General features: G+C 41.8%; 1 protein-coding gene across 3 annotated transcripts in view; it reads right to left on the bottom strand.

Moving 5' to 3' along the window:
- LOC106603511 (active breakpoint cluster region-related protein) overlaps positions 1-20,591 on the bottom strand; it is a 233,406-nt gene that overhangs the window by 205,671 nt on the left and 7,144 nt on the right. For 2 of the 3 annotated variants that reach the window (XM_045717124.1, XM_045717125.1), the window contains exon 2: positions 18,322-18,390. The exons of the other annotated variant lie outside the window; for it this stretch is intronic. In XM_045717124.1, the coding sequence (XP_045573080.1) occupies positions 18,322-18,390 (69 nt within the window). The remainder of the gene's footprint in view (positions 1-18,321; positions 18,391-20,591) is intronic. 3 annotated transcript variants of the gene reach the window in all.

Here is a 20,591-nt window from a genome sequence, read left to right as displayed (position 1 = left end):
CGTTTCCATGGACGCAGAAATGGCCTTGGATCGGGTGAAATGGTACTACTTGCTAACAGTGCTCCATTAAAGGTCTGGTCCAAAATGTATTGAAATGATTAAACTGCTGTACTCTTCTCCAACAGCTAGTGTGTTAACAAATAATCTCCATTCCCAATACTTCCCACTGCACCGCGGAACAAGACACGGCTGCCCGACATCATCTTTGCTCTTTTCCCTGTCAATAGAGCCTCTTGCCATTGCGTTACGGAACAGCCAACAAGTGTCAAGAGCGATGAGAGGGGGTACTGAGCATAAGGTGCCGTTACACGCCAAAAAATTATCTGTTTCAAACACGTCCACCTCTCTCCCTGCAGCTCTCTTGCTACTATCAAGATTCAGACAGTTTCCCGGTTAAAAATTAAGAGCGAACACTTTCCAATCAAATCAGCAGGCTCCTCGCCTCCAATACACAAATATAGCATTTAAAATTGTTAGGGACACATTTACATACCTTGGAATGTCAGTCACGAGAGAGTACTCAATCTTTTAAGCACAACTTTTCTAAGCTATTAGACAAGGTGAAACAGGATCTATCAAGATGGACAGCCCTCCCTCTGTGCCTAATAGGACGTTAACTCTTAAGGAAGAAAACCTGGTAATTGCGGGTAAGGAGGGTGGTTGGCGGGTAAGAGGGTGAGCGGTGCGACTGCTGTGACAGCTAGGAGGGATCTCAGAATCATCCTGGTGGGTGGGAGCTGGGGAGTGGGATTCGGCTGTATGGGGACCTGGGATTGTGGGAGGCGGGAGGGAAAGGGGTTCTTATGGTCTTCAACGATCTACATTTTCCACTCATGCTATGATTAAAATTGCAGCATTTGTAACTTTTAAAAATGAAACAAACTGTGCCATTGCATACTCTTATGTTTCTCATGATTGGTATCAATAAAACATTTTAAAACACATTCTAATAGCAGAGTGAATATGTTGTGAGTCAAGGAAGTATGTATTCCTTGTATGGCGTATGTAAAGTGAGAATGTTGACCCATGTTGACTCCAATGCTTCCCACAGTTGTCAAGTTTGCTGGATGTCCATTGGGTGGTGGACCATTCTTGATACACACAGGAAACTGTTAAGCGTGAAAAACCCAGCAGAGTTGCAGTTCTTAATACACTCAAATGGTGTGCCTGGCACTTACTACCATACCCCGTTCAAAGGCACTTCAATCGTTTGTCTTGCCCATTCACCCTCTGAATGGCACACATATACAAATAGTGTCTAATTTGTCTCAAGGCTTGAAAATCCTTATTTTACCAGTCCCCTCTCCTACATCTACACTGATTATAGTGGATGTAACAGTGACATCAATAAGGGATCATAGCTTTCACCTGGTCAGTCTGTCATGGAAAGGGCAGGTGTTCCTAATGTTTATAAACTCAGTGTATAAGTATGTAGAAAAGATAATGGAGCAATATTTTTTTCAATAAGATCATCTTTAAGAACTAACAATCACCAAAATAAAAAACCTAGACTGTCAGGGAGAATTTGAAATTCCCAAAATGTCACGGGGCCCCCATTGAGTTGCCTTATTATAGTTTGTTTATGTGTTACTCAGTGTTGTTTTTGTTGCACTGATTTGCTTTATCTTGGCCAGGTCGCAGTTGTAAATGAGAACTTGTTCTCAACTGGCCTACCTGGTTAAATAAAGATTAAATAATTTTTTTTGAATAAATTGACTTTGTTATGTTTGAGTCACTCAGATAGCATAAGAACAAGGCATAAGCCATGTCAAAATGTGTAGAATTGCAGCAAACTAGCTTTGCAACTGCAATTTTTCTCTCAGCCCAAGAAATGTGTAGAATTACAGGAAATTCGCTTTAAATAAGCCAAATTGTCTCTGCGGCCAAGAACACATCTAAAACCGTGCCATTGGCAAAGCTAACTTTGCCACCGCGGCTGAAAAGAATCCTATAGGAAACACTGTGTAGTCTATGCTGAGTATGACTTGTGACTGGTGAGCTGTAGGTTATTACACAAGACCAAAACCTTTGTTCGTCGGTCTGTTTCCCTCTCACCTGACTAAGGGGGAACTGAGAATAACAAGCAGTGCAGAGACAGAGTACTGGACAAGGGAAACAATGTAAGACAACACATACACAAAGACAAGAGAATAAGGGAACTGAAAGTCTCATGTTCTAAACATAGATGCTGTTTTATAATGACAAACTGAAAATTAGCTAGGTATTTCATAAGCGTTTCAAAATGGAATGGGGTCCTGAGAGAAGCATTATAAAAAAAGGTGGTAGGCTTAGGTCTAAGTGACAGCCGTACTGCTAACCAATGTTCCCTAAACAAAATAAAAAAATACAAATATAAAAAACATTAAAAAGAAATCACTAAGCAAATTTCAGGTCTGCTGAGAGCAAACTTTAACTTTGAAATTCTGTGCAACTTTTACTGTGACCACTGAGGCTGTGTAGACCCTTTAAGTTAGTTTCAGACAGTGGTCAAGTAGCCTACTGTGGCTATTTGATCACAATGTAGGACTACCAGAGTGACCTACCATTGAAAACGATGGAAAAAATGCATCCCATAACATTTTAAAATAGAAATAGCTTTTCTATCATTCAGCCTACAGTAGCAGCCAATGTGTGGTGTTTAATGTAGGCCTACAGTACATTACATGAGACGTCAAGCCCTTCATGTTTTTTTGATAATAACCTGAAAATGTGTTGTTTGATGCAAGAAACCACTTTACAAAATAAAACGCATTATTGTTCCCATACCATTATGACAGAATCAGACACATTATGCTACCCTCTGCCTATTGGCTACTTAGCTTATTCAAGACCGTCTCAAAATACAACACTGCCCCTTTAAGACCAAAAAAAAACTTTACCTGACTTGCTTTTCAAAGAGGTCTAGAAATGTACATGTTTTGCGATCTTGTAAGAAGCAATTATTCCCCCATTACTGACTACAAATTAGCTAATAACTCACTTGATTTGATCTCAAAACAAGCGTATCTACTCACTCCCGCTCACGCTGTAAATAAGGTCAGACTCCAGTTCAAAAAGTGAATAGCACAGATCCATATATGGCAATGATCTATTTGCATATAGGTCAACTGCAGCTCTACACAGGTCTGTATAGAGTACAGGCTGAGTCGTGCTTATCAATGCAATAGAATCCTAATCAAATCAAATTTTAATTGTCACATGCGCTGAATACAACAGGTGTAGGCCTTAGTGATATGCTTACTTACAAACCCTTAACCAACAATGCCGTTAAAATACCAAGAAAAGTAGGAGATAAAAATAACAAATAATTAAAGAGCAGCAGTAAAATAACAATAGCGGGGCTATATACGGGGGCACCGGTACAAATGGTTAGACATTTGATTAGATGTTCAGGAGTCTATTGGCTTGGGGTTAGAAGTTGTTGAGAAGCCTTTGGACTTAGACTTCGCGCTCTGGAACCGCATGCCGTGCAATAGCAAAGAGAACAGTCTATGACTAGGGTGGCTGGAGTCTGACGATTTGTAGGGCCTTCCTCTGACACCACCTGGTATAGAGGTCCTGGATGGCAGGAAGCTTGGCCCCGGTGATGTACTGAGCCGTACGCACTACCCTCTGTAGTGCCTCGCGGTCGGAAGCCGAGCAGTTGCCATACCAGGCAGTGATGCAACCAGTCAGGAAGCTCTCGATGGTGCAGCTGTATAACTTTGAGGATCTGAGGACCCATGCCAAATCTTTTCAGTCTCCTGAGGGGGAATAGGTTTTGTCGTGCCATCTTCACAACTGTCTTGGTGTGCTTGGACCATGTTAGTTTGTTGGTGACGTGGACACAAAGGAACTTGAAGCTCTCAACCTGCTCCACTACAGCCCCGTCGATGAGAAATGGTGCGTCCTCGACGCACTTATTGATAAAGCCAGTGACTGATGTGGTGTACTACTCAATGCCATCGGAAGAATCCCGGAACATGTTCCAGTCTGTGATAGCAAAACAGTCCTGTAGTTTAGCATCTGCTTCATCTGACCACTTTTTTTTTCCTTTTTTTTATAGACCGAGTCACTGGTGCTTCCTTCTTTAATTTTTGGTTGTAAGCAGGAATCAGGAGGATAGCATTATGGTCAGATTTGCCAAATGAGGGTCAGGGAGAGCTTTGTACGCGTCTCTGTGTGTGGAGTAAAGGTGGTCTAGAGATTTCTCCCCTCTGGTTGCACATTTAACATGCTGATAGAAATTATGCAAAACGGATTTAGGTTTCCCTGCATTAAAGTCCCCAGCCACTAGGAGCGCCGCCTCTGGATGAGCGTTTTCCTGTTTGCTTATGGCGGTATACAGCTCATTGAGCGCGGTTTTAGAGCCAGCATCGGTCTGTGGTGGTATGTAGACAGCTACGAAAAATACAGATGAAAATTCTCGGTAGATTGTGTGGTTTACAGCTTATCGTGAGATACTCTACTTCAGGCGAGCAAAACCGAGACTTCCTTAGATATAATGCACCAGCTGTTGTTTACAAATGTACATAAACCGCCACCCCGTGTCTAACCAGAGGCTGCCGATAGTGTATAACCCACCAGCTGTATGTTATTAATGTCGTCGGTGAAACAAGAAAGTTTTTAATATCCCGTTGGTAGGATATGCAGTGGGGGAAAAAAGTATTTGATCCCCTGCTGATTTTGTACGTTTTCCCACTGACAAAGAAATGATCAGTCTATCATTTTAATGGTAGGTTTATTTGAACAGTGAGAGACAGAATAAAAACAAAAGAAATCCAGAAAACACGTAAAAAATGTTGAGGGAAATAAGTATTTGACCCCTCTGCAAAACATGACTTAGTACTTGGTGACAAAACCCTTGTTGGCAATCAGAGGTCAGACGTTTCTTGTAGTTGGCCACCAGGTTTGCACACATCTCAGGAGGGATTTTGTCCCACTCCTCTTTGCAGATCTTCTCCAAGTCATTAAGGTTTCGAGGCTGATGTTTGGCAACTCGAACCTTCAGCTCCCGCCACAGATTTTCTATGGGATTAAGGTCTGGAGACTGGCTAGGCCACTCCAGGACCTTAATGTGCTTCTTCTTGAGCCACTCCTTTGTTGCCTTGGCCATGTGTTTTGGGTCATTGTCATGCTGGAATACCCATCCACGACCCATTTTCAATGCCCTGGCTGAGGGAAGGAGGTTCTCACCCAAGATTTGACAGTACATAGCCCCGTCAAATGATGCAGTGAAGTTGTCCTGTCCCCTTAGCAGAAAAACACCCCCAAAGCATAATGTTTCCACCTCCATGTTTGACCGTGGAGATGGTGTTCTTGGGGTCATAGGCAGCATTCCTCCTCCTCCAAACACGGCGAGTTGAGTTGATGCCAAAGAGCTCAATTTTTGGTCTCATCTGACCACAACACTTTCACCCAGTTGTCCTCTGAATCATTCAGATGTTCATTGGCAAACTTCAGACGGGCATGTATATGTATTCTTGAGCAGGGGGACCTTGCGGGCGCTGTAGGATTTCAGTCCTTCACGGCGTAGTGTGTTACCAATTGTTTTCTTGGTGACTATGGTCCCAGCTGCCTTGAGATCATTGACAAGATCCTCCCGTGTAGTTCAGGGCTGATTCCTCACCGTTCTCATGATCATTGCAACTCCACGAGGTGAGATCAAACATGGAGCCCCAGGCCGAGGGAGATTGACAGTTCTTTTGTGTTTCTTCCATTTGCGAATAATCGCACCAAATGTTGTCACCTTCTCACCAAGCTGCTTGGCGATGGTCTTCTAACCCATTCCAGCCTTGTGTAGGTCTACAATCTTGTCCCTGACATCCTTGGAGAGCTCTCTGGTCGTGGCCATGGTGGAGAGTTTGGAATCTGATTGATTGATTGCTTCTGTGGACAGGTGTCTTTTATACAGGTAACAAGCTGCGGTTAGGAGCACTCCCTTTAAGAGTGTGCTCCTAATCTCAGCTCGTTACCTGTATAACCGACACCTGGGAGCCAGAAATCCTTCTGATTGAGATGGGGTCAAATACTTATTTCCCTCATTAAAATGCAAATCATTTTATAACATTTTTGACATGCGTTTTTCTCGATATTTGTTGTTATTCCGTCTCTCACTGTTCAAATAAACCTACCATTAAAATGATAGACTGATAATTTCTTTGTCAGTGGGCAAACATACAAAATCAGCATGGGATCAAATACTTTTTTCCCCCCACTGTACGTGCTTTCAGTTCATCCCATTTATTTTCCAGCAATTGAACGTTGGCCAACAGTACGGATGGCAAAGGCAGATTAGCCGCTCGTCGCCTGATCCTCACAAGGCACTCCGATCTCTTTCCGCGAAATCTCAGTTTCTTTCTCCAGTGAATGACGGGGATGAGGGAGGGCCTGTTCGGGTGTTTGGAGTATATCCTTCCCGTCCGACTCATAAAATAAAAATTATTCGTCCAATTCGAGGTGAGTAATCGCTGTTCTGATGTCCAGAAGCTCTTTTTGGTCATATGAGACGGTAGCATCAACAATATGTACAAAATACGTTACAAACATTGGGAGAAAAAAAACAAAAAAACAGTGCGGTTGGTTGGTTAAGAACCAATAAAACGGCGCCATCATGTTAATCCGATGCATAGTTAGTTTTGCATACTAAGTCTTGCAGAGTTTGTTTTGGTATGTTGCATTGAAAGTGGCAAATATTGCATTGATTCGATCACAATTGCGACAGTTAAGGGAAACGTTGATAGTATTAAGTAAGCAGGAAAACTCTAGAAAGTTGAGTGACGTTCAATCTCATGCTTCTTTGCGCGGGCTGATATTTCGTCTGTGTGGCAGTCCCAGGGAGCAGCGCGCCCAAGCGCAACTTTGAGGGAACATTGCTGGTAACCACTGGGCTTAATAAAGACCCGTTATACACTCAAGAAAACTGTTCCCTTTTGACTCAATGGTAAATGGGTGCCAGCTGACATTTAATATGGTGACCATGGTAACCTAAAACCTAGCTGTGGTTGGTGGGGGGGCGAGAGAGAACACTGTATAAATAAATACAGGATGTAGCCCTCTGTGTCCATATTCAATGCTGCCATGTCATCATACTGGTAGTGTAGATCCTTATGAGAAGTATAGTTATGGTCATTTCACCAACACTAATATATCAGCAGACATTATCATTGTTACTGTCAGCATCACAGTCATGGTCAGCATGATAATGATGGCAAATGCTCTAAGAACAATCATTTTAAGGGGAAGTGTATAGTGTTTAAATGCATTTCAAATCAACTTTGATATTGTTTAATTGAGAGTGGTTCTCGCTGCATATGGCAGGGGCTGCAGTCCATTCTTTGTAATCTGTAAAGGACCAGCCGTGATCTACCAAACAATGCATTTTATGCACGCGTCCACAATTTATTTTATTTATTTATTTAACCTTTATTTAACCAGGTAGGCAAGTTGAGATCAAGTTGTCATTTACAATTGCGACCTGGCCAGGATAAAGCAAAGCAGTTCGACAACATATAACAACACAGAGTTACACATGGAGTAAAACAAACATAGTCAATAAAACAGTAGAAAAATAAGTCTATATACAATGTGAGCAAATGAGATGAGATAAAGGAGGTAAAGGCAAAAAAGGCCATGGTGGCAAAGTAAATACAATATAGCAAGTAAAACACTGGAATGGTAGATTTGTAGCAGAAGAAAGTGCAAACTAGAAATAAATAATGGGGTGCAAAGGAGCAAAATAAATAAAATAAATAAATAAATAAATAAATACAGTAGGGGAAGAGGTAGTTGTTTGGGCTAAATTATAGATGGGCTATGTACAGGTGCAGTGATCTGTGAGCTGCTCTGACAGCTGGTGCTTAAAGCTAGTGAGGGAGATAAGTGTTTCCAGTTTCAGAGATTTTTGTAGTTCGTTCCAGTCATTGGCAGCAGAGAACTGGAAAGAGAGACGGCCAAAGGAGGAATTGGCTTTGGGGGTGCCCAGAGAGATATACCTGCTGGAGCGCGTGCTACAGGTGGGTGGTGCTATGGTGACCAGTGAACGGATATAAGGGGGGACTTTACCTAGCAGGTTCTTGTAGATGACCTGGAGCCAGTGGGTTTGGCGACGTTTATGAAGCGAAGGCCAGCCAACGAGAGCGTACAGGTCGCAGTGGTGGGTAGTATATGGGGCTTTGGTGACAAAACGGATGGCACTGTGATAGACTGCATCCAGTTTGTTGAGTAGGGTATTTGAGGCTGTTTTGTAAATGACATCGCCGAAGTCGAGGATCGGTAGGATGGTCAGTTTTACGAGGGTATGTTTGGCAGCATGAGTGAAGGATGCTTTGTTGCGAAATAGGAAGCCAATTCTAGATTTAATTTTGGATTGGAGATGTTTGATGTGAGTCTGGAAGGAGAGTTTACAGTCTAACCAGACACCTAGGTATTTGTAGTTGTCCACATATTCTAAGTGAGAACCGTCCAGAGTGGTGATGCTGGACAGGCGGGCAGGTAGCGATCGGTTGAAGAGCATGCATTTAGTTTCACTTTTATTTAGGAGCAGTTGGAGGCCACGGAAGGAGAGTTGTATGGCATTGAAGCTCATCTGGAGGGTTGTTAACACAGTGTCCAAAGAAGGGCCAGAAGTATACAGAATGGTGTTGTCTGCGTAGAGGTGGATCAGAGACTCACCAGCAGCAAGAGCGACATCATTGATGTATACAGAGAAAAGAGTTGGCCCAAGAATTGAACCCTGTCGCACCCCCATAGAGACTGCCAGAGGTCCGGACAACAGGTCCTCCGATTTGACACACTGAACTCTATCAGAGAAGTAGCTGGTGGACCAGGCGATGCAATCATTTGAGAAACCAAGGCTATTGAGTCTGCCGATGAGGATGTGGTGATTGACAGAGTCGAAAGCTTTGGCCAGGTCAATGAATACGGCAGCACAGTATTGTTTCTTATCGATGGCGGTTACGATATTGTCTAGGACCTTGAGCGTGGCTGAGGTGCACCCATGACCAGCTCTGAAACCAGATTGCATAGCGGAGAAGGTGCGGTGGGATTCGAAATGGTTGGTAATCTGTTTGTTGACTTGGCTTTCGAAGACCTGAGAAAGGCAGGGTAGGATAGATATAGGTCTGTAGCAATTTGGGTCAAGTGTGTCCCCTCCTTTGAAGAGGGGGATAACAGCAGCTGCTTTCCAATCTATGGGAATCTCAGACGACACGAAAGAGAGGTTGAAAAGACTAGTAATAGGGGTTGCAATAATTTCGGCAGATAATTTTAGAAAGAAAGGGTCCAGATTGTCTAGCCCGGCTGATTTGTAGGGGTCCAGATTTTGCAGCTCTTTCAGAACAGGAGGTGTTCTTATTCTCCATGGACTTTACAATGTCCCAGAACTTTTTTGAATGTGTTGCAGGAAGCAAATTTCTGCTTGATAAAGCTAGCCTTGGCTTTTCTAACTGCCTGTGTAATAACATTAACAACATCATACCATGCGTGAGGGCCCCCACTGACCCAGAGGACTGGGTGATCGCTTTTCCAGGCCGAAGTGAGTAAGGTCTTTAAATCAGGTCAACACTCACAAGGTCGCGGGGATGGATGGTATTCCAGGGCGCGTTCTAGGAGCATGTAGCGAACAAGTGGCAGGCATTTCAAGGTCATTTTCAACATGTCTTTGTCCTAGTCTGTAATCCCCACATCTTTAGCTGACTATCATCCTTCCTGTTCAAGTACTCTGAAAGCTTCATGCCACAATCACTACCACCCTGTAGCACTCATATCTGTAATCATGAAGTGCTTTGAAAGGCTGGTTGTGGCACACATCAACTCCATCATCCCAGACCCACTCAAATTTGCTTACCGCCCCAACAGATCCATAGATGACAATCTCAATTGCACTCCACACTGTCCTCACCTACCTAGATAAGAGGAATACCTGAGAATGCTGTTCATGGACTACAGCTCAGCGCTCAACCCCATTGTCCCCTCAAAGCTGGTCACCAAGCTTAGGACTCTGGGACTAAACACCTCCCCCTGCAACTGGATCCTGGACTTCCTGACGGGCCAACCCGAGGTGGTGAGGATTGGCAACATCACCTCCACCATGCACAGTTGTGAATTAGGCTCGACAGCGCCTCTTCTCCTTTAATTATTTGTTTATTTAACTAGGCAAGTCAGTAAAGAACAAATTTAAGTCAGTTAAGAACAATGACGACATACCAAAAGGCCTCCTGCGGGGACGGGGGGCTGGGATTAAAAATAAGTAGCAACACAAAACATGGTACAAACATTACTGGGCACAGACAACAGCACAAAGGCAAGAAGGTAGAGACAACAATACATCACGCAAAGCAGTAACAACTGTCAGTAAGAGTGTCCATGATTGAGTTTTTGAATGGAGAGATTGAGATCAAACTGTCCAGTTTGAGTGTTTGTTGCAGCTCATTCCAGTCGCTAGCTGCAGCGAACTGAAAAGACGAGTGACCCAGGGATGTGTATGCTTTGGGGACCTTTAACAGAATGTGACTGGGAGAACAGGTGTTATATGTGGAAGATGAAGGCTGCAGTAGACATCTCAGATATGGGGGAGTGAGGCCTAAGAGGGTTTTATAAATAACTATCAACCAGTGGGACTTGCAACGGGTATACAGAGATGACCAGTTTACATTGGAGTATAGAGTGCAGTGATATGTCCCATAAGGAGCATTGGTGGCACATCTGATGGCCGAACGGTAAAGAAGATCTAGCCGCTCGAGGTTGCAGTGACACATCCATAACCTGAGCGGAAACCAGATTGCATACCAGAGAGAATACTATAGACATAAAGAAAGCCCGTCAGTTGATTATTGACAAGTTTGTCCAAAACTTTTGATAAACAGGGCAAAAAATAAATCATCCTTTAACAGTTAGGATCAGCTTGATCCACCCTTTAAATGAAAGACAAACCGTGGCTGCCTTCCAAGCAATGGGAACCTGAGGAGAAACAGGTATAAAAGGTCAGAGATAGGCTTGGCGATGATAGGGTCTGCAACCTTCAAGAAGAAAGGGTCTAAACCATGTGACCCGGATGGTTTTGTGGGGTCAAGTTCAAGGACATCATTTAGCACCTTAGACTCAATGACTGCCTGCAGGGAGAAACTTTGTAGTGGGCAGGAGAAAAAGAGCGAGGAGCATCAGGGCTAGTCACATTATAAGGGCTGGGAGATGAGAAAATGTTGGACAGGCAATGAGGCATGCCCTAGTTAAATAGAAATCCTGACTTAATGAAGTTGATATTTTAAGTAGAATTTGTGCACCAATATTGCATTTTAAAAGCCTGTTATATCCAGTGAAGTGGCCTTTAATATAGGCCACAAGTGAGAATTCAATACATCTGATTTTTATATGAATCAAGACTTGCTAAAAAGTGCCAAAATTCCACATTTTGACATGTCCCTCCAATAAAATTGTCAACCCTGTTAGGGTCAACACATCAGCCACTTACAATTGTCCTTTTTTATATTTAACCTCTTGAGATGGGAATCATTTTATTTTTATTAAGTTAAACATCTGCTCTTTATGACAGAATGTTAAAATTAGGTCAAATCTAATGTCTTTTTCGACCAAGTTACACATCTCAAAAGGCACCGAATTGGTGGAATGACCTGCATTGTAGCTTAGTTGCATAGCTGCAATTCCAATATAAAACTAATTCTCTATGCAGAACCAAGTTCGTAACCATCTCAGTGAGAGTTGTCTTCGAGTCATTAAGAAGAAATGAGTAGAGCGATACAGTTGGCTCTGTACTCCAGCACTTTGGATTTTAAATGACATAATGACTATGGAGGTTAAAGTGCAGACAGTCAGCTTTAATTCGAGGGTATTTTCAACCATATCAGGTGAACCGTTTAGAAATTATGGCACTTTTTGTACACAAGTTCCCCCCCCATTTTAAGGGACCAAAAGTATTGGGACAAATTCACTTATAGGTGTATTTAAAAAAAAAAAAGTGTAGTATTTGGTCCCATATTCATAGTACGTAAGGACTACAAACTTGTGACTCTGCAAATTTGTTGGATGCATTTGCTGTTTGTTTCGGTTGTGTTTCAGATTATTCTGTGCCCAATAGAAATTAATGGTAAATAATGTAGTGTGTCATTTTGGAGTCACTTTTATTGTAATTAAGAATATGTTTGTAAACACTTCTACATTAATGTGGATACTATCATGATTACGGATAATCCTGAATGAAATCATGAATAATGTTGAGAGATTAGCATGTCTTGGGGGTATGATATAAAATTCTAACCTCCCCGTTACTGTAATGTTGAGAGATTAGCATGTCTTGGGGGTATGATATAAAATTCTAACCTCCCCGTTACTGTAATGTTGAGAGATTAGCATGTCTCGGGGTTATGATATAAAAAATTCTAACCTCCCTGTTACTGTAATGGAGAGAGATTAGCATGTCTTGGGGTTATGATATAAAATTCTAACCTCCCCGTTACTGTAATGGTGAGAGATTAGCATGTCTTGGGGGTATGATATTTGTGCGTCTGCAACTTTCTCACACATTATTATCTGTAATCATGGTAGCATCCACGTTACTGTAGAAGTGTTTAGAAACATTCTATTGTTATTTAGAATAAAAGTGACTCCAATGACAACGTACTATTTACCATTCATTTCTATTGGGCCCAAAATAACCTGAAGGAGAGGAGTGAAAGAGCAGCTCTATAGAGGATTAGCCCAGAGTAGATACACAACCCAGCTCCCACAAACCATCACATCAACTCGCCACCACATTTCCTGCACCTTACCGTAGTCTCCATGGCAGCCAGAGCCAGCAACCAATCAGCAGGGCGGTGGTTTTTCGGATTTCAGCTCAATGGGAGGCAGAGTGAGAAACGGGGGCCATGTTGCCCTGCTATTAGAACCTGACTGTGTGACACAGTGAGTGAGTGACAGTGAGTGAGTGAGTGAGTGAGTGAGTGCACAGTGAGTGAGTGAGTGAGTGAGTGAGTGAGTGAGTGAGTGAGTGAGTGAGTGAGTGAGTGAGTGAGTGAGTGAGTGGAACAGTCTGAATTTGATTGGCTCAGTGACTTGAGCAAAATCAGTTGGCTGACTGTAAACCACACTTTTTCCTTTCTGACTGCTTCAGCTGACACAATATAAGAGCAAAAAAATCAAACTTAATAAAAATATATGAAATCTCATTTTGAGGCATGGTTATGAAATACAGGAATATGAACTTTAACTGTAGGAATTGTCTTTTCTTCATACTCCAAGTCTACAAATATGTAGTCTAAAGCTACAGAGCATAGGCCAGGACTCTCCTGCAGGTTCACTCCAACTCTAAATCTAGCAAACCTGATCCTAATAATTAGCTGGTTGATTCGATTAATCAGGTTAGTTACAACTGGGGTTGGAGCAAAAATCTACAGGAAGGTAGTACTCCAGGAAGAGTTGGAGAGCCCTGGCCTAAACAGTAGCACAGACAGCTCGGATGTTTGTCCTTCAGTAGTTTGTTAATGACTCAAGCAGAGTTGGCTGAGGATTCTGACCTTTGAAACCCCTTCACTCAGAGTAGATAAGAAGACAAACAATAGAAGATGTGGTGTTTGGCCGAATTCCTGAACCCTCCAGGAACTCTGCCCCCCCCCCCATCCCACTAATGAGCCTGTGGTTCCCATAGAAATCAGGAACCCACCCCCCCTAACATAACTAAACTGTTCCATGACAGTAGTTATTAGTCAGATTCAGATGAACTTTATTAACCCACCAGGGGGAAATTCACTTGGTCATGTGCTTAAAAGACAGTACATAAAACACAAAAACTACCCCAAATAATACATTCAAAGTGCTATAGCTACACATTTAAAGTGAAAGTATAATATGCTGTATACTCGAGGGACCAACAGACTATTTGTTATAAAAGAGACCCCATATCTATAGGTTTTTCCTTCTGAAGAAGTCTCTTCCCCCTGCTGCGACTGGATTTTCAGTGAAGGGGATGAGCTGACTCCAGTGTTGCCAACCGAGTCAATGAAGGAACTGATAGGACAAGCAGGGACACATGATCTGAATGACCCACAGACATGATGACATCGTCACGTAACAAAGAGTAGCCCACTAAACCCTAGGGATCCTAAGAGTGATAGAGAGGCAGGTGGATGACTAGTCTAGACCTACATGGTGGAAATATCAAGTGTGGCAGTGGCATCATATAGGCCTGGGAACAGAGAGAGGCCAGTCATATAGGCCTATAAAAAGACTACACCTTTCACAATCACAACGGCTTTAAAAGTGACGGTGTAGCTGGCTTCTCTCCACACTCCAAACTGCCTTCACTTGAGCTCAGCAGCTTAGAGAGTAAGCCTGGGCTTAGAGTTCACACCTTCGGTGCAAGCTATGGTGTGTAGTGGGCTACTGCCCATCTTCTGCTCATATTGACAAAGGCAGACGAGGTACTGCATGAAGCAGCCTAGCTGCCACGACGACACGCTGATCACCAAGGTAACGCCACAGACAGGCCATAGAAAAAACTGGCAGTAACAGCCAAGCAGCTTGGCATCCATATATTAGCACATTCTCTAAATGCCTTTAATAATTGAAAATGTCTCAACAGTCTCCTTGCAAAGTAACTAAATAATGACATAAGCCACATCAATGATCCTATGTGATGTGTAGTCTACGTTTGTTTGGAAAGAGAAACTCTAAATAGTGCTAAAGGGGGGAGGGTGTATGTTTCTCAGAGGCCAGATGCCTCAGCTCACTGTATAGTAGGGCTGTGATGATACCAGAATCGCAATATTTATTCCATGGCTAAAATGAAAACACCAAGCAGACCTAACTCTTTGGTCCTTTAAAAACCTGCTGTATGTAAAATATGATGTGCTTCAGCTTGGAAAATCAATGAATGTGACTCTGGATGACAACATAATGATGTTTTCCTAAAGTAGTAAAAGCCGCTTGGCGTTTTGTTTGCTTGCCACGACAGTAACAAGTATCGATACTGGTATCGTCCCAGCACTACCATATAGCTTACTGTACTGTAATACGCGGTCGGTGTTTGACACACACCAGGGGTGGGCAGTATACCGGTATGTTGTACCATGATATGGATTTTGCCATATCGTGCATATCATGATAAATTAATCAAATGTATGAAATAAGGTGTTTTTGTTTCGTTCAAAATTTCAGTCGAGTGATACAGCCTAGTGGGCGAGTTCAAAATGTTTATCTTTCACTAAAAACATACAAACAAACAAGCGTAACTGCAGAGTACGCGAACATTTAGTGAAGTAAACTCCTTTAATTAGCAAAAGTGTCCAAAAATCAAGCATTGAGGACGACTGAAAACAAGTAAAATAACGCTATTGAGGGTGATTTGCGTTGGGCTAGTAACCGAAAGGTTGCTGGATCGAATCCCCAAGCTAACAAGGTAAAAAATAATCTGTCGTTCTGCCCCTGAACAAGGCAGTTAACCCACTGTTCCCCGGTAGGTGGTCATTGTAAATAAGAATTTGTTCTTAACTGACTTGCCTAGTTAAAAGGTTAAATTTAAAATACAAAAAATTGCAGGATGACAAAGAATTAGTTGGAAACTGGTTTGGCTTTAAGACCTCGACCAACAGTACTGTTTAAGTTGTGTCGACGCATTGTGCTAGCCAAAGGTGGAAACACCAGCAATCTTTGTCACCGCCTGAAAACCCTGCATGTGCGATAATATGAAGAATCTACCAGAATGCGTGCAACAAACCCCCGGAGCAGTGGAGCAAGTCCCAAGACATCTTCAAGCCAGACCCGCACTCAGCTATCACTCAAGGCATCATTCGTTAGTGGTACTCCCTATGACAAGAAGAGTAACAAGTGGAATGAGATAAAGAGTGCAATTATGTATCACATAGCGAAAGACATGGAATCAATTCAAACTGTGGAGAAAGATGGTTTCAGAAAGTTGATTTCACCTCTAGACCCAAAATACGAGATCCCAAGGTGTAAATACTTCAGCAAAACATGTCTGTCAGAACTCTACACAGAATGTCTAGACAGAGTTGCCAACAAAATCCATAACGCTGCATTCTTCTCTATCACTGCCAACTTATGGTCAAGCCGGACCGCAGAGCCATACATTAGCCTCACGATTCATTACATGGACGACAACTGGATGCTGCAAAGCAAATGCCTCTAGACCTCTTGTTTCCCAGACGACCACACGGGAGGAATAACTGCAGTTGGGACGAGGGAGGCACTTTCATCCTGGGGCTTGAAAGAGTTGCGTCAAGTATGTATGACTACCGACAGTGGATCGAACATAGTCAAAGCATTGGAGCTGAACAAATGGACAAGACTAGGGTGTTTCGGACACAGGCTACACATTGCTATTGGTAAGTTTCAACATCCAAAACAGAGCTAGGTAGAAAAATAACCTAACTTAAAAACAACTTAAAATGCAGAATAACTATTGCATTCCTTATCTCCGTCTAAGGTTATAGCTGACTACACTGCCTGATCGTTCTTATACGTTAAGCCGAATATATACAGCTATGCAAATCTATAATATTTGTAAATATGTGCAATATCCAAACATTACATGGATTACATTGCTTTTATTTATAATTGATACATTAGCCTATGGTTTCAATATATGAATCTATCCCCCTCTCATTCAATAATAAATAGCCTACTCAATAAATTATCCCATTTTCTAAAGCTCTTACAACAGTTGTATGTAAATCTATAGATGGATTAAATGGGTAATCATGTACAGTGTCCATGCTGTAAATTGTTGCAATTACAGCAGATGCAACGTTATTTCTATTGAATAATTGTGATGCATGTGTCATTATTTGTCCAAAACAAACCTCAGGTGAGTTGTCTGACAAAGAAATACTTCTGCATCCCTGCCACAAGTTCTCCCTCAGAGAGCATTTAGCACTGGGGGCAATGTGGTCACATGCCACAGGGCAACTTTTAAGCCAGAAACTGTCAATAGCCTGCTGTTCTTGTCACAGAAGCTGTGAAGAGGGAGGTGAATTGTTGCATGGTGAACTGAGAAACATACAGAATGTCTGATTAATGCTTGAAAAAGTTAGTTTGAAAAGGTTTACAACTTGAATCCATAATGACCGGAGTTAAGCTGAAAAAAAGACTGTACTTCTTATATTAGGCAGTAAAAATGTAAAAATAAATGTTTTAATTTTCTTTACATCCTGATTACTTTAATTTTACTGCACATTTATTTAACTCATATACCTTTGTTTAAATTTCATGCTTGCACAGGTTTACCACAGAAGTAAAAAAATATATAATTTAATAAAAGAAATTGCAATGCCCCCTTTCTGTTTCTATAAGATTAAAATAAATATTCTGTCATTTATTAACTTTGAAGGGCTCATAAAAATAAATTTAAAAAATTGTACAGTACATTGTGATATTATATTGTTATCGTCCGGACAGTGGAAAATATTGTGATATGAATTGTAGTTCATATCGTCCACCCTAACACACAATCACATTGAGTATCCCTGCTCCAACACACATACTGTACAAAGTGTGTGTACACAAACTGTCATGACGTTGCCCTCTTTGTGTACAGCGAGCACCATCCCCCTCTCTCTCCCTCTCTCTCTTACACCCAGGCTGCTGTTATCTCAGGTCGTACATTCCTGGAGGAGATTCTTCCTCATGGCCAGACAGTAGAGAGAGAGAGAGTGAGTTTTCATAGGGAGAATAAAGGAACTTCTTCCACCTCACAGAATTTGAGAACTGAACAAGATTCATGTTCTGGAGAATGTATAAACGGTCGATGAAGTAGCCAGCTACGAACTGGTCTAATTGGTACAATTTTGTGAAACTCATGAGACAATACAGCCACATTACCATAATAAAGGAACACATTACCATAACATTACCATAACCCTGTTTATACAAGAGTCTCAGTTGTGAGGCTTGCATCTAATTGTTGTATAAAATGAATAGGTAAAGATGAAACTGTACAAAACCGAAAGTAAAAGACGCAAGAACTAAACTTAACACAGGAAGCATAGAAATAGCGCACATAGAACAAATTGACCGCTTCATGGACTTGATTTCAATGAGAACTATAACTAAGATCTACGTGAATTTTGTCAGGTCACCCCAAAAAGTTACATAATGAAGCTTTATAAGTTGTCCTTGTGCAGAGAGTTGTATGGTTTGTATAAATTGTTTATCTTCGCAATGTAGTGTATGCATTGTTTTGCAATCATTGGTGTTTGTTTGGCATACATTTTAAAGTTTAAAAAAAATTGTCTTAGCATCACTCTGTTACAGAGGAATTGCCCCTAAGTATACTAAAATATTCCATGGCCGGGCAGGCACGCACGCACGCACCCGAGTTAGAGCTGGCTGTTTTGTGAGCAGACAGGCAGAGCAGGATGGGCCTCGACAGGCCCTGCATTTCTGAGAGGAGGGAGACGTGGAAAAGGAGGGGAAAAATACAGTTTGTCTTATGAACATGATATAAAAGGAATCTCCAGCAACGTAACAAACACAGGTTTGTTCACTCTTCCAAAGGAACACTTGTGAGAAGTACAGCAGCCATGTTGTTCAGTTTAACCCAGTTATAATAGCATTAGGCTAACCAAAACAGAATGCCTTGTCAGTTGTTTGGTAGATAGAGTAGAAATAACCTACCGTTCAAACGTTTGGGGTCAATTAGAAATGTCCTTGTTTTTCAAAGAAAAGCACATTTTTGTCCATTTAAAATAACATCAAATTGATCAGAAATACAGTGTAGACATTGTTAATGTTGTAAATGACTATTGTAGCTGGAAACGGCAGATTTTTTATGGAATATCTACATAGGCCCATTATTAGCAACCATCACTCCGGTGTTCCAATGGCATGTTGTGTTAGCTAATCCAAGTTTATCATTTTAAAAGGCTAATTGATCATTAGAAAACCCTTTTCCAATTATGTTAGCACAGCTGAAAACTGTTTTCTGATTAAAGAAGCAATAAAACTGGCCTTCATCAGAATTTGTGGGTTATTCCATGTGAGAAATTGCCAAGAAACTGAAGATCTTGTACAACGCTGTGTACTGCTCCCTTCACAGAACAGCGCAAACTGGCTCTAACCAGAATAGAAAGAGTGGGAAGCCCCAGTGCGCAACTGAGCAAGAGGACAAGTACATTAGTGTGTCTAGTTTGAGAAACAGACGCCTCACAAGTCTGCAACTGGCAGCATCATTAAATCGAACCTGAAAATCACAAATCTCAACGTCAACAGTGAAGAGGTGACTCCGGGATGCTGGCCTTCTAGGCAGAGTTCCTCTGTCCAGTGTCCGTGTTCTTTTGCCCATCTTAATCTTGTATTTTTATTGGCCAGTCTGAGATATGGCTTTTTCTTTGCAACTCTGCCTAGAAGGCCAGCATCCCAGGTTCATCTGCCTCACCTAAAGCCCATTCTGGTGGGAAGCTGCTATAGACCACCAAGTGCTAAAAGTCAGTATCTGGATAAAAAAAAGCTTCAAACTGTAACCAGTGCCTGCAACCTGGTTCAGGACGTCAGTCAACCTACCAGGGTAGTTATAAACAGCACAGGAATGAAATCGTCAACATGTCTTGATCACATCTTTACTAATGCTGCAGAAATGTGCTTTAAAGCAGTATGCAAATCCATAGGATGTAGTGATCACAATATAATAGCCATATCTAGGAAAACCAAAGTTCCAAAGGCTGGGCCTAATATAGTGTATAAGAGGTCATAGAACAAGTTGAGGTGATTCATACGTTGATGTAAAGAATATTTGCTGGTCTATGGTGTGTAAATGAGGAGCAACCAGATGCTACACTTGACATTTATGAAATTGCTTATTCCAGTTACTAATATTCACGCACCCATTAACTTCTGGGATATGTGGGACGCTAGCGTCCCAACCCGACAACAGCCAGTGTGATATTGCAGGGCGCCAAATTCAAACAGAAATCTCATAATTAAAATTCCTCAAAACATACAAGTATTATACACCATTTTAGAGATAAACTTCTTGTTAATCCAACCACAGTGTCCGATTTCAAAAAGGCTTTACGGCAAAAGCAAAATCATGCTATTATCTGAGGACAGCACCCCAAACAAACTAACAGAATTCAACCCGCCAGGCACAACACAAAAGTCAGAAATAACATAATGCATGCCTTACCTTTGAAGGTCTTCTGTTGGCACTCCAATGTGTCCCATAACCATCACAAATGGTCCTTTTGTTCGATTAATTCCGTCATTATATATCCAAAATGTCAATTTATTTGGCGCGTTTGATCCAGAAAAACACTGGTTCCAACTCGCGCCACATGACTACAAAATATCTCATAAATTACCTGTAATCTTTGTGCAAACATTTCAAACAACTTTCCTAAAACAACTTTAGGTATTTTTTTACGTAAATAATAGTTAAAATTTAAGACGGAATAAACTGCGTTCACTACCAGAGGAAAACAATGTGGAGCGTGCTTTCTGGTCACGCGCCTCTATCAAACAGTACACTTCCCTCGAGCATCGTTCTGAACAGCCGTACTTCTTCATTACACAAAGGAAAAACGTCAACCAATTTCTAAAGACTTAACATCCAGTGGAAGCGATAGGAACTGCAAGCAACTGCCTTT

This window comes from Salmo salar, chromosome ssa04 (genome assembly GCF_905237065.1).
Source record: "Salmo salar chromosome ssa04, Ssal_v3.1, whole genome shotgun sequence".
Classification (NCBI taxonomy): domain Eukaryota; kingdom Metazoa; phylum Chordata; class Actinopteri; order Salmoniformes; family Salmonidae; genus Salmo; species Salmo salar.
The sequence above is the reverse complement of the archived record's forward strand: the minus strand, read 5'-3'. Positions and strand labels throughout refer to the sequence as shown.